At 36.0% G+C, this 12,678-nt stretch overlaps 1 protein-coding gene across 1 annotated transcript in view; it reads right to left on the reverse strand.

Moving 5' to 3' along the window:
- rabac1 (Rab acceptor 1 (prenylated)) overlaps positions 1-6,994 on the reverse strand; it is an 8,219-nt gene extending 1,225 nt beyond the window's left edge. Inside the window, 6 exon segments of the mRNA NM_214780.1 lie at positions 1-481; positions 561-662; positions 1,889-1,986; positions 3,869-4,081; positions 4,431-4,511; positions 6,967-6,994. The exon segment at positions 1-481 is cut by the window's left edge and continues 1,225 nt beyond it. Of these exon segments, the coding sequence (NP_999945.1) occupies positions 393-481; positions 561-662; positions 1,889-1,986; positions 3,869-4,081; positions 4,431-4,501 (573 nt within the window). The 5' untranslated portion in view covers positions 4,502-4,511; positions 6,967-6,994 and the 3' untranslated portion in view covers positions 1-392.
- Between the last annotated feature and the right edge of the window lie 5,684 nt (positions 6,995-12,678).

Genomic DNA, 12,678 nt, shown 5'->3' on the forward strand with positions numbered 1-12,678 from the left:
CCAATCCTGTTTATTTATTCTTTATTATTATTAGACTTCCATAGTATTTATTATCCTATTACTGATGTCAGTGGCTACTAGTTTACAACATTCTTAAAGTGAATCTCTCAAACGTTTGACTATACTGCATTTTGTAACATTGTCTTAGTTCATTTACTACCTTGTGCTTTGATATTTCAAAATAAATAAAATGTAACAAACTAACAGGTACCAGTAAAGGCATTTAAAGGTCTTTGAATGTGCTTCATCTGTCTGGGCCATTTAACAGTCTTTCCTGGCCAATCGTTCAGTAAACTAATATTGTCAGATTAGTGCAACCAACAGGTGCTGATACAAAAGATGAGGGGAGACATTTGAGGTTAACGTGAGGCAAAAGGTCAAAGGTGAGAGGTTTAAACGGGTTCCATAAGCAACTCATCCACGTCAGGAGACTCCAGCTCATGAAACGCAGCATGAGACCCGATAACAGCCAGGGTAGCACCTGCAGTGAAACAATTCGAGAGGTTCAGAAGGAAGGTATGGAGAAAACACAGAAATATAACGGAAGGTTAAAAACTCACCTAGAACCCAGAAGACAGCGGATCCTGCTCCTGCAAGCCAGAACACTGGGAAGGAAACCCCTCCTGCCAAACCCAACTGGTGTCCCTGAGTCAATTCACGACCTGAGATGCATCACAAATGAGAGCATTTCCTCAATAGAAACACTTAAATCTAAACAAATATTCAGATAAACTAGTACTTTAAGTACAGAGATACAAACTATGAATCAAGCTATCAACTTCTGCTTTGATACAGATACATTTGAAACATTTTCTTCAACACAAGCCCTTTTTTTTTTAAATGTCTTCCACAAGAGTTTGTCCAAATCATCTGTAAATGCTGGAATTATCTTTCTGTGAAAATGTCAGCTTGGTAAGATACAGAGCGACCAGACAAAATAAAGTAAAAAAATGAACAACACAAAAGCAAATTCATAAAAGTAAAGACAAAATAAATAAAATAAATAAATAAAAATGAAAAAATATATATTTTTTTTAAATGTTGACAATCATTTTATTGATGTTATTTCCAGTACTGGAAAACATCCATACACACTCATTCACACACATAGACTAAGGACAATTTAACTTACCCAATTCACCTGCAGCGCATGTCTTTGGACTGTGAGGGAAACCGGAGCACCCGGAGGAAACTCTTGTGAACAAGGGGAGAACATGCAAACTCCACACAGAAATGCCAACTGATCCAGCCGAGGCTCGAACCAGCGACCTTCTTGCTGTGAGGCGATCGTACTACCCACTGCACCACCGTGACACCCCAGTTAAAATCTATTTTTCAAATCTAGTTACTATTAAAAAACAGTGTCAAGCTGCAAATATGTAGTCTTTAAACACTATGAATGAGTGAAAACTCATTCAGCTTCCATTGGTGCTGGAAAAGTTGAGAAAGTCCCATCTTCTGCAGCAAGCGGATCCACAATTCAGTTCGGCAACACCTGACGTCGCCCATTCTAAGTGAAAGGGAAGCGCTGACGCCCTGTATGAATTGGCCCTTAAGGCACCTATAAACTTCAACTTTAAAACTTATTTTCAGTCACAAAAATGCAGCTTATCATGTAAACAAACAGGAAAAATGCATAAAAAGTTTCCAGTTTTGGCCCAAAAGCCTTTTCTCTAAGATTTCTACTGGTAAATCATGAATGAAGAGGTCATTTTCACAATTTAAACTATAATACATGAAGACATTTTAACTGTGTCCACATAAGAAAACTCTCACAGTGCAAAACAACCCTCTAGATGTGGAATGAAGAGCCCAAACATGATGAAAATTATATGCTTCTAAATGTAGCCTCATACACCATTACTAAAAGAACATCTCACTTTCTTACCAAAAACCACCAGCTTCTTTTCCAGCGTTTTCAAGTGGATTATATAGAAGGCACCAGCAAACACTCCCAAAGCAATCAAAAGCATTGGAGAACTGATACTGAAACAGAAGATGAGAAAGAAGATGGCTAATTAGCACTAAAGCTAACATCCTGACACATCTTGTCAATGTTTATATTGTTAAACGTCTTCCAGATGGTTGCGTAAATGTGAACATTAAGCACACACTCACACACCCATGTTGAGTGAGTGTGTGCAGAGGCTTTGAGGTGGCTGTTGCTAGATCGGGTATGGTTGCGGCTGGAAGTTAATGAGAATTATTTATATTTATTATTAAATTTCACATTTATTGTATTTTATTAACGTCCACCCCAACCGTCACAGTACTGTAAAAATATTAAAGGGCCATGAAACCCTCGTTTCAGCAGAGGGTTTTCACACCTCTACTTTGGAAAAAGTCAGGAAAGTGGGCGTGTCCAGCTCTTTTTAGGGGGGAGTGTCGAAGGAGGGGAAAAGGCATGGTCCGTAAAAATTTGCATAAAAATGGGAGTGTCGGTTTGGGCACGCGCTGATTTTTACAGAGGCAAAAACAAACACACAGACGCAGAGGAGAAAGACAGTAACTGTGTTTACAAATGTATTAAATTTGTTTAAAATTATTAAATAGTGGACTTTAACTGCAGTTTGGCTCTTTCATTCAAGAATTTCATTCACGCCCCTCGTGACAAACGAGATATGTGTTTAGAGGAATTGCTGGAAGGGTGTATCTTTTATGCAGTGTTTGATACCGCACGGCAAATGAAAGAAAAAAAACTCTGCATTTTAACTCTGCATTTCTCTTTAACTTAGATGCACTCGGTAGGTATAGTGTGTTATTCCTGTCACACAATGCGGCGAAAATCCTCCACAACGGTAAGTTTGTTTGTGGCACTTACACTCGGGAGAGCAGCATTTACAGCAGATTTTTCAGTCCGTAATATTGTAGTGATATTAACATACAGTAAACTTTATTAACTTAGAAATCATTCATCTAAGGTCTGTATTTAAACACTGAAAGAGTACTGCTGACGATACGAACTAACTTTGCCTCTGAATAAACGAACAAAGACCACTAGTCGCTCAGGACAGGACAATCAACACTAAATGGAGCCACGTCTTTATTAAAAGAAGACGAGCGGCGTCAGGATTTCACCTTTTCCAGATGAGAAATGCTCTCGGGTAAACAATGTTCCTTAAACACGTGCACACGTGATCCACAGTACAGCTGCGCTCTCATAAAGGGAAAATGAAAACGAAACCTTCTCTGCAGCAAATTCTAAAAGCAACAGTGTTGACCTGTATCTCCAAACAATTCATGTTCTCCCGCTTGGCAACACAACGTGTCGTCTCTCTGCCGTCTAAACACTGTAACTGGTAAAAACAGACTTGGAAGCTATCATGCATTTTAAAGAAGTTGCACCGCATACACAATAGAACGCGCTGATTGGTTTGAACCAAGTCTTACTCATGACTGAATGCAACACACTCAGAGACGTAATAAGAAACTCCCAGGTACAGACGTCCAGTCTATAAGCAGGAATACACGCTAAGATCTCATGGCCGTGACGCAGCTTCAAAAATTTGTTTCAAACCGGAAGTACGAATTTGCTCGAAATAATGCAAAAACAACCAATTTTCACTTTTTAGTGAAATATATGTGTCCTAATAGTGTTTTTAGCAGTGTGGGACACGTATACGACTGTCAACAGCTCAAAAAATGCGTTTTGGTGTTTCGTGTCCCCTTAATTATTGTTATACAGCATCATAAAAAATGGTGCTATATTGATGTGCATATCGCACTTCCAGCCGGCCGCATATGCAATCTAGACTTTACCTTTTGAGGTGTCTTTATTATAGCCTATTTTGTCTATATGAACTAGTTTAATGCATTTTATTTGCATACATTTAAATTTCAGGGTGATTTTTACTGAGCAGTTCCTTACATGCAATAGAGGATGAGAGCCATGAAGATGAAGGTGTAGTTGCTGTGATAGGTGTCCAGGTTCCTCACAACACGCTGGCACAGCTCTCCAAAATTACGGGGCTTGGAAAACTTGCGCTGGTCAACAAAGCCGGCCCATGGACGGATGGACTTCCGCCTGCGGTCCACCCAATCCTTAATCACATTTCCAGACAGACCTTTGGGCAGCCAAAGCCTGACATTCAAGAGAGACGACAATAATATTGAGTAATAAAAATAATAGCGTCATAACTTAATAGCGTCATAACTCAATTAAAGGTAACAACATCGCATATGGGCATATTATATATACTTACATACATATAAATATATATATATATATATATATATATATATATATATATATATATATATATATATATAAACAACAACAAAGAAAGTTACAATTAAAATAATTTTTTTAAAGAAATTAATCATTTAGCAGTGTCTTTTATCTAATGTGACTCTCAATAAGAGTTAAACAATAAACAATTTCTGGAGTTTTGGGCTTTTACAGATTGTAGTATTTCTGGTGACAGACTCACCTTCCCACAATTCCTGCTCCTGGAAGCTGCTCTGCCTCGCTGCTAAAGGGGTCACTTACTTTTGCATCCATCTCGACGTGTCTAATAATAAAACACATATCTTAATCAACAAGAATGTATTACTATTTTGATTTAAATATATTCATATGTTGATTTAATTTCCAACAGAGTTGAGAGCCACTGGTACATTTATACTATGTGGGTTGATTGAGATGTAAAGGACATTGTGGTTGTCAAAAGAAGAAAGTGGGATCATTGGGTAAGATGCAATAATAAGTTACTGTTAATATTGCTCAGCTTTTTGCACAGACCTATAGTTTCCCTTTATTAGACCTCAATGTGTTTTCAGGTGTCACAGAAGTTAAATATGTTTTGCCTGTATATTTATGTTTGACTCTATAAGTGCAGGTAACTGTTGACTTGCATTGTATGAATAACAAAGGACCATGGCCTTTCATATAAAACTTCAAAAGGTTAGTTCACCCAAAAATTTAAATTATGTGATTAAGTACCACTATTTGTCCTCTCTTCCGCTTCAGGTAATCAGAGTTCATAATAAACGCATGTCCTGATCTGATACGTTTTTGACACACAAAAGTGTTCTTGGAGCTTCATATGATTATAGTTGACCCACTGAAGTCACATGGAATGTTTTGACAATGTGTTTAGTTCCTTTTCTGGACTATAAATGTGTCTGGACCATAAAAGGATGATGAGGAAACTTAGATTTCATGCAGGAATTAAAAGGACGTGAAGGTGAGTAATTAATAACAGAAGTTTTATTTTTGTGTGAACTAATCCTTTTATCCACTTAAAAAAAACACTCACCAGGCCCGTAGCCAGGGGTTTTCGGAAGACCCACCCACCCACACTGACAAAGGTCCAGAATTTGTCCAATACATGAGCTCATTTGTTCTTTTTTGACTGCTATGCCATCATAAATAGTGAAAATAACCCATCGAAAAAGGCATTAAGACCAAGCGTAATCCTGGTGTGACTTCAGTTAATCAGTTTTGGCCAATACAAACAATTATTTTTCAAGAGTCCAACATCCAGCTGTGCAAGAAAACACCTGACATAAGCAAAGTCATCTTTCACTACTTTATTGTTTTCAAATTGGGAAAAGATTTGACAAGTAACTTTTATTATCAATCACTTTTCTTGAAACAAAAAATAACCAATAAAGTGTAAAGTACTTATACAAGAGGCTAGAAAAACTGTGAAGCTCTTAACTGTTGTTGTTGTTATTATTATTATTATTATGTTTTAGTTTTTTATTATTATTTAAATGGCCACATTCTGACTGAGGAAAGTTGAATGTGCTGGCCAGTCAGTTATTTGCTTAATAAATTACACTAGGCTACAGTTTCTAATTTAAAACGTTGATGCATGATAAATGATGCAATATATTTCTGTTTTAAAAACACATATTTGCCATATTTATTTCTTTATTATAAATATTTAGGAAATGTTTTGGTACATCAAAAAGTGTGGTTATGATGACCATCCAACAAGATAATTGATTCAATAAAGTCAGGTAAAAAGTGCTTAAAATTTCATCTAAATTCAGCATTGAAATCTCATAACTAAACAGAAAATGAGGCGAACAACAGCAAAAAGATCTACCTATTAAGAAAAAACCCTTTCAAAAGGCTGGATTAATGAATAGCAAACTATAGATGAAAGGTTCTTCAAAGTGAAGTATAAGATAAAGGAAAAGTTATATTCGGATATTCAGACATTCTCCTTAACAATATAATTTCAGAAAAGTATTCTTTGCAAATTCCGAATAGGAAAATCATATAAGCACCAAATGATTATCAAAGTACAACATTGTTCACAATCAATTAGATAGAATTAATGTTATTTAGAAGTCATACTTGCAGGCTAATTCCGATCGAATATTCAAAGTAACATGGTAAACAATATAGGGACTTCTAAATGTGCGAATATAAAACCAACTTTACCTCTAACGTTATAAGTACAAGAACATGCACATAACTTTAGTCAAGGGATACTAAGACTTTTACACTTGATAGGAAAACAATGAATTTGATCTCCTTCACAGAAAGCAACTTTCTAAACTTCCTCTGTATGTCTTCACTTAATCTATGAAGCTCGCTTTCTATGTTATGGTAAGTTATGAACGTGTTCAATGACGTTACTGGAAAAATGATGTCACTCATGGGCTGCAACTGAAACTCTGCGTTCAAGAAGAGAAACAATCCGGTAGAGCAAGTTTGTTAAGCTGCTACATTACGTCAGATGTGCCTCAAAAAATAAATTATTACAGTCAGACAATAAACAACGTTTTCTTTTTTTGGTATGTCACAAAACATAATCCATAAAGTTTGTTTATCAAATCCGTTACAGACAGCAGCAAGCGCTCTTTCTCAAAATATATATCGATACCCCTTAACTTTGAGATCAATCGGTAACGTTAGTAACATAGAGAAATCGACAGACAGTGAGACGAAATATTTCTAGAATTGTGCTTTAAAAGGGGAGTAAACCTTAAAGTAACAATCATACTCACAGCACTTTGTGTAGATGTGTTGACTGTGTTGATGTGCAGCGGATATGATGTGGTTCGCAAACAGCGGTGACGATCTTCTTCTGTTGACATAAGTTAACACGAGTCAAACTTGCGACTGCCTCCTAGTGACACGGATCAGCATACAGGGCATGCACCTAAATTTTTTTTAAATGGATACAATGTCCTTTACATGTTATAACTATTATTTTGCATTAAGATAAAATATAGAAAATGAGGTTTAATGATATAAGAAAAAAACAGCAAAACTAAAAAAATATGAAAATAATTTTTAAAAATTCAAGTACAAAAGATGCATTCTAGAACTTTTGGGCCCCTTGGCTGGAATTGTTTATGGCCCCAAAATCACTAAATCAGCCCTTGATAATATATAATATATTTTAATATTCAAGAACAGACATACCTAGTAATGAACATTGTATAGTTGACATTCATTTGCAGCATTATAAATATGTGATGTCAATAAATACTTTTTTTCTAGCTAAATGCTATTAATTTCAGGAATTGGATTTCTGTTCTTTTCCAGTACACACTGCCAAAAACCTTGTGGCCTATCCAAGTTTTAGGAACAACAAATAACTTGACTTAGTTGATGATTTGGTATCAGTGGCTGAAAGGCAAAGGCCTCTAGTGTACGCTTCTTTTACCAAAATAAAATATGATTATGCCTTGATTTTTTATTATTTAATGAGGATAGTAAGGCCTGACTTTGCTAAAACAAAAGACTTAACAGAAATAATGTACAGTATAGAATATAAAGTCATGGTGCAATGGAAAAATAATTAATATTGTGTATGACTCCCATGAGCTTGGAGGGCTGCATCCACACATCTCTGCAATGACTCAAATCACTTATTAATAAAGTCATCTGGAATGGCAAAAACAGTGTTCCTGCAGGACTCCCAGAGTTCATCAAGATTCTTTGAATTCATCTTCAATGCCTTCGCCTCCATCTTACCCCAGACATGCTCAATAACTTTTATGTCTGGTGATTGGGCTGGCCAATACTGGAGCACTTTGACCTTTGCTTGCAGGAACTTTGATGTGGAGGCTGAAGTATGAGAAGGAGCGTGATCCGGCTGAAGAATTTGCCCTCTCCTGTGATATGTAATGAAAAGGGCAGCAAATGTCTTGATATCTCAGGCTGTTGATGTTGAATAAATGTAAACACAAATCATATTTTTTCCTTCACCAAACTTGACTGATTTCTGTGAGAATCTTGGGTCCATGAGGGTTCCAATAGGTCAGCAGTATGTGTGATGCAGTTCAACATGATTAATCAAAAAATTTACCTTCTGCCACTTTTCCAAATGATCAACTAGAAGTCAAGTTACTATTTGTTGCTCTTACAGCAGGGATCGACGACAATACTTTTGTCAGGTAGTGTAGGCACAGTGTGATTGCTAATAGCAAAAAAAAAAGTTATTTTAGATATAGGAAATTAATTATTGTTATCAATATTAGAAATTCCTAAATGCATCAAGCTGAGATACATTCACACATATCAGCAAATACCATTTCAGTGATATCTGAATTCTTGATATTCAGTGGGCCTATACTGGAATAAAGATTATCATTAGTGACCATGTATTTATTGGAAAAAAAAAGGTTTTACCAGCAACTGTTACTGATATTTAAAATGGAATTTAAATAGTGAGAAATTAAGTATTGATTTAAAAATGGCAGCCTATGGTCAAAACTAGTGAAGAACTGGTAATTAACTTTATTTCTCAGAGGAGTAACATCATTACTGTTATGCCTCTGTCAGTTTAAAACTAGAATAAATACACATCTCTATGCATTAGCAAACACATAAAACACAAATGCTTTTGAAATCCAAATCCTCCAAAGGATTGTTAGTCTGCATTACTTAGGGCAGCTGAAGCTGGGAACACTTCCCAAAATAAATTACAATTTGAACATCAATTATGTTAGTCTGTTTCTATTATTCCAGAGATTTCCATAATCCTGGACCAGGCCGTATCCTGAGCAGCTGCTGTGGAGGTCATGGAGGAGTGGATAGCATGAGACTGATTCCTGTAAGACCCCAGTGACAGATGAGTCTTCCTCAATGATCCTGAAGAGTCAGTCTGCACACCAGCTGGTGACCTCTCCCACCTGCAGCTTCTCCACGATGGACGTCCAGCGCTCTCCAGCGTCAGACGCTTAGATTGCAGTTCTGCGCAAGAAGTTTGGCCAGAGGAGAAAAGGTCGTGTCCAACAGAGCCTGGTTTCTCTTAAGGGTTTTTTCTTTCACTTTCGGCAATTGGTAAAGTTTGTTCCTTGCCACTGTCGCCCTTGGTTTGCATGGTTCGGTACTTTAGCTGCACATCAATGGACCGACACAGTTTCAATTTACTATAATCTTCTATGTTGAGCTGCTTTGACTCAAATCTACATTGTAAAAACGCTATAGAAATAAAGATGAACTGAATTGAGATTAATTGGATCACTCATCCTGTGATCACCTGTGGAAGCATTAAGTTTATTATCTGTTTGTATATATATTTCAACTTAGATATTAATGTTATGTACATAGATATCTATAGAGCACTGTATGCACGTAGTTTCACTCTGTTTCAACATATTAATTGTGGCATGGAATAAAGCAGCATTATCTGCTTTAGAGTTTATCTGTCTGTTTAACTTTAGGAAGAGAGACACCAGAGTAAGGGCAGAATAGCTAATATAGTAGAAATCTAAATCCCTATCAATAATAATCATTTTAACTAGAAAAACTAAATTGTTGATATCAAGAGAAAGCTGTGAATATTCAAAACATTGCCTTATTCCCTGCTGGTTTGGTCTTTCTTTCTTTCTTTCTTTCTTTCTTTCTTTCTTTCTTTCTTTTGTTCTTTCTCTCTTTCTTTACCATTTTTTTTTGTAATATAGAGGACATTCTTATTTTATTGTCCTTATTTGGTTGTCCTAAATTACTAACCAGAAACTAAATCAGCATGTGAGGATGTTATGGGAATGTCTGGGTCCATGTTATCCATGTATGCTGGTATGATAATTTATGATTTTTGGAGTTTGTATTTCAGGAGTCAAGGTCTGTGAACAGAACTCTGCTTTTTGTTTAAAGCATAAATTACACACTGCCATGTTTTGGGGAAAAACAATGGAAAAACCTGGTTTCACAAGCTTGTTAGAAGCCTATTAATGAATAAATAAATAAATGAGCGAATGAACCAAGAAATGTAGCGGAAATAAACCACAGAAATTAAGTGTAGTTTGCATAAAGGGTGACATCAGGGGGGTATTCCAGAAAGCTGGGTTAACTAACCATCTGCTAAAACCTAAACTCTCGGTTGATTTACCCAAAACCTGCTTACCGCGAGTATGTTGGTTCCAAAACAGGTGACAAGAGTTAGTTAAATCAACCTCCTGAAGATAACCGCGGGTTAATGCGCGTGCACGGCACACACCTGAAGGCATTTTCAGTAGATCGCCGAATTCAGGAGTCACCATAGAAAGTCACGGTGAAAAAAAAGGGCAACGCACTTTACAGAGGCGAAGCTGGAGGTTTTAAACACAGAGATTACACATCTGCTTCAACGAAGGAAAGAAATATAGAATAAGAAATAGATAAGAAAATAAATAATAAGAAAATTTATTAGTTCATTAAATTACACATGCCACCCTCCATTTTATTGTAATGATAAATTAAACTACTCTTTAAAATCCTTTTTGAGTATGTTGTGTAACCATTCATGCATTTATTTTTCTTGCCATTAATTTCTTAAGGCCACAATATGTGTATTGACTAATAAGGCTTATAGAAATTGTAATCTTTCTGGAGCTAGAACTCTGTCCAAAGTCATTAAACACAGAAACATTATCATAAAAGGTAATATTTAATTACTGGAGCTCTTTATTTAACACTCTAGAATATTGTTTCTGACATGCAGCTAATAGAAAGAGGCCTGTCTAACTGCTGTGTCCTATAATAAAGGCTTTTCAGTGGTTGAGTTTTTGACTTAAACCACACACTCTGTCACTGTTGTAAGTGATTGTTGTCAGATAGCTTTAGGTTCTTTTTATTTTGCATGCAGACGAAGTTCCTTCTGCCTCAACTAACAAGCAGTGTAAGAATTTTCTGCACTTTTCCATATTTGAATATTACTCTTGGATCACAAAATCTTTTATCTACATATTTAAATTCTAAAGTAGCTGTATAAGGTCCATCTTCAAAGATAAAGTCACATGAGCATCAGCTTAAGATGAGAAATGTATATGAAAAATATGTTACACGTTGAAAGGTGCTTGTATAAAGCAGTGTAAAAAATCATTCATTTTATTTCAGGAAATGAAGAAATGAACAGACCAAACTATTTGATTAAACATAGTTTTTTGACTAATTATATATTTTTAGCACTCTTCCATCTGTTTTGTCTGCTTGGGTCGCTGAGATTTACTCTGGGTCAGGCTGCAGGTACGTGTCATCGTATAAGGCAGAAAAGGGTATCTTTTGTCCTCCAGCAAGTAACAATGTAGTGCCCAGTAATGATTCTATTTTATAATACAAATATAATAAAAATAAACATTGTGTTAAGCAACATTTGCTTTATAGTTTTTTACTATATTTACTTGAATCATTACTTCCTGAAAATCAGCCATTTAGCCTCAACATAGTGATGAGGTGGGGTGTGTGATGAGCTGGTAAGTGGAAGCAGTAATGAGTTTAATAGTTGAAACACCAAAAGATTAAGGATAGAAAATTAAGTTGTACCTGCACACTTATACTTTGGACAAATTTTATATTATCAGTGTCCTTTAGTGACTGATGGAGCTTTAAAATTGGCTGCAATTAATGCACACAATAGCATTTAGAAACCCTGAAAAGAATATTATATTAAAAAATGTAGGTGTGTGTGCTTGAATGTTTATATAAGAACGACGTCCTACATCTTAAATTAAAGATATATTTTCCTACAAAAGACAAAGCTGCCACTTATTATATTATACAGTAAAATGTGAGGGTGCAGAAGGAGAGAAAAAACTCAAGATCTGTAAGTGAGATTCGAACTCGCTCCGTTGTTCTTTATCGACGCACTGTCCACTACACTATTCCCGTGCTCTGAATCAACTGTGTAATGATACGCAGTAATGTATGACCAAGGAACTGTACAAAAGTGTAAAAAACAGTTCAGTGCCAGGCATACTTTACAGGTGGTCATGCTGCCACATTGTACAGTTGCCTAAAATGCCCTGACGCGAATACAAAGAGCTGCACTAAATGATTTTTATGGTAAGCACAGACCCATGGTTTGTCACATTTGATTTCAAAAAGGTTTGTTAAATACATTAACATTATGAATTTGGTTATGAAAAAAACTATGCACAACGAAAAAACTTGTATCTGTGTGTCCACATCCATAAATATTCTCATCAAAAGAGCACGCAATGCTCAGTAAACTCTCTGAAACAGACAAACTCTGAAACATAGCAACTTACTCTCTGAACATAACCTGCTCCGGAGCAGGTTATCTTCAGAGAGTAAGTTGCTATGGCTACTTAACATACCCAGAAGTTACCTCCGATATTGGAACCAAAGTTGAGGTTATCCACCTACTTACTCTCAAACTTACCCGTGTATGTCACATAACCTGCTTTCTGGAACAGCCCCCATGCATTTTTGGCCATGTTTTTGTTAAATTGCATGGAAAACTAATAATATAAACCCCATTCCTA

The sequence above is a fragment of the Danio rerio genome, chromosome 16 (genome assembly GCF_049306965.1).
Source record: "Danio rerio strain Tuebingen ecotype United States chromosome 16, GRCz12tu, whole genome shotgun sequence".
Taxonomy (NCBI): Eukaryota; Metazoa; Chordata; class Actinopteri; order Cypriniformes; family Danionidae; genus Danio; species Danio rerio.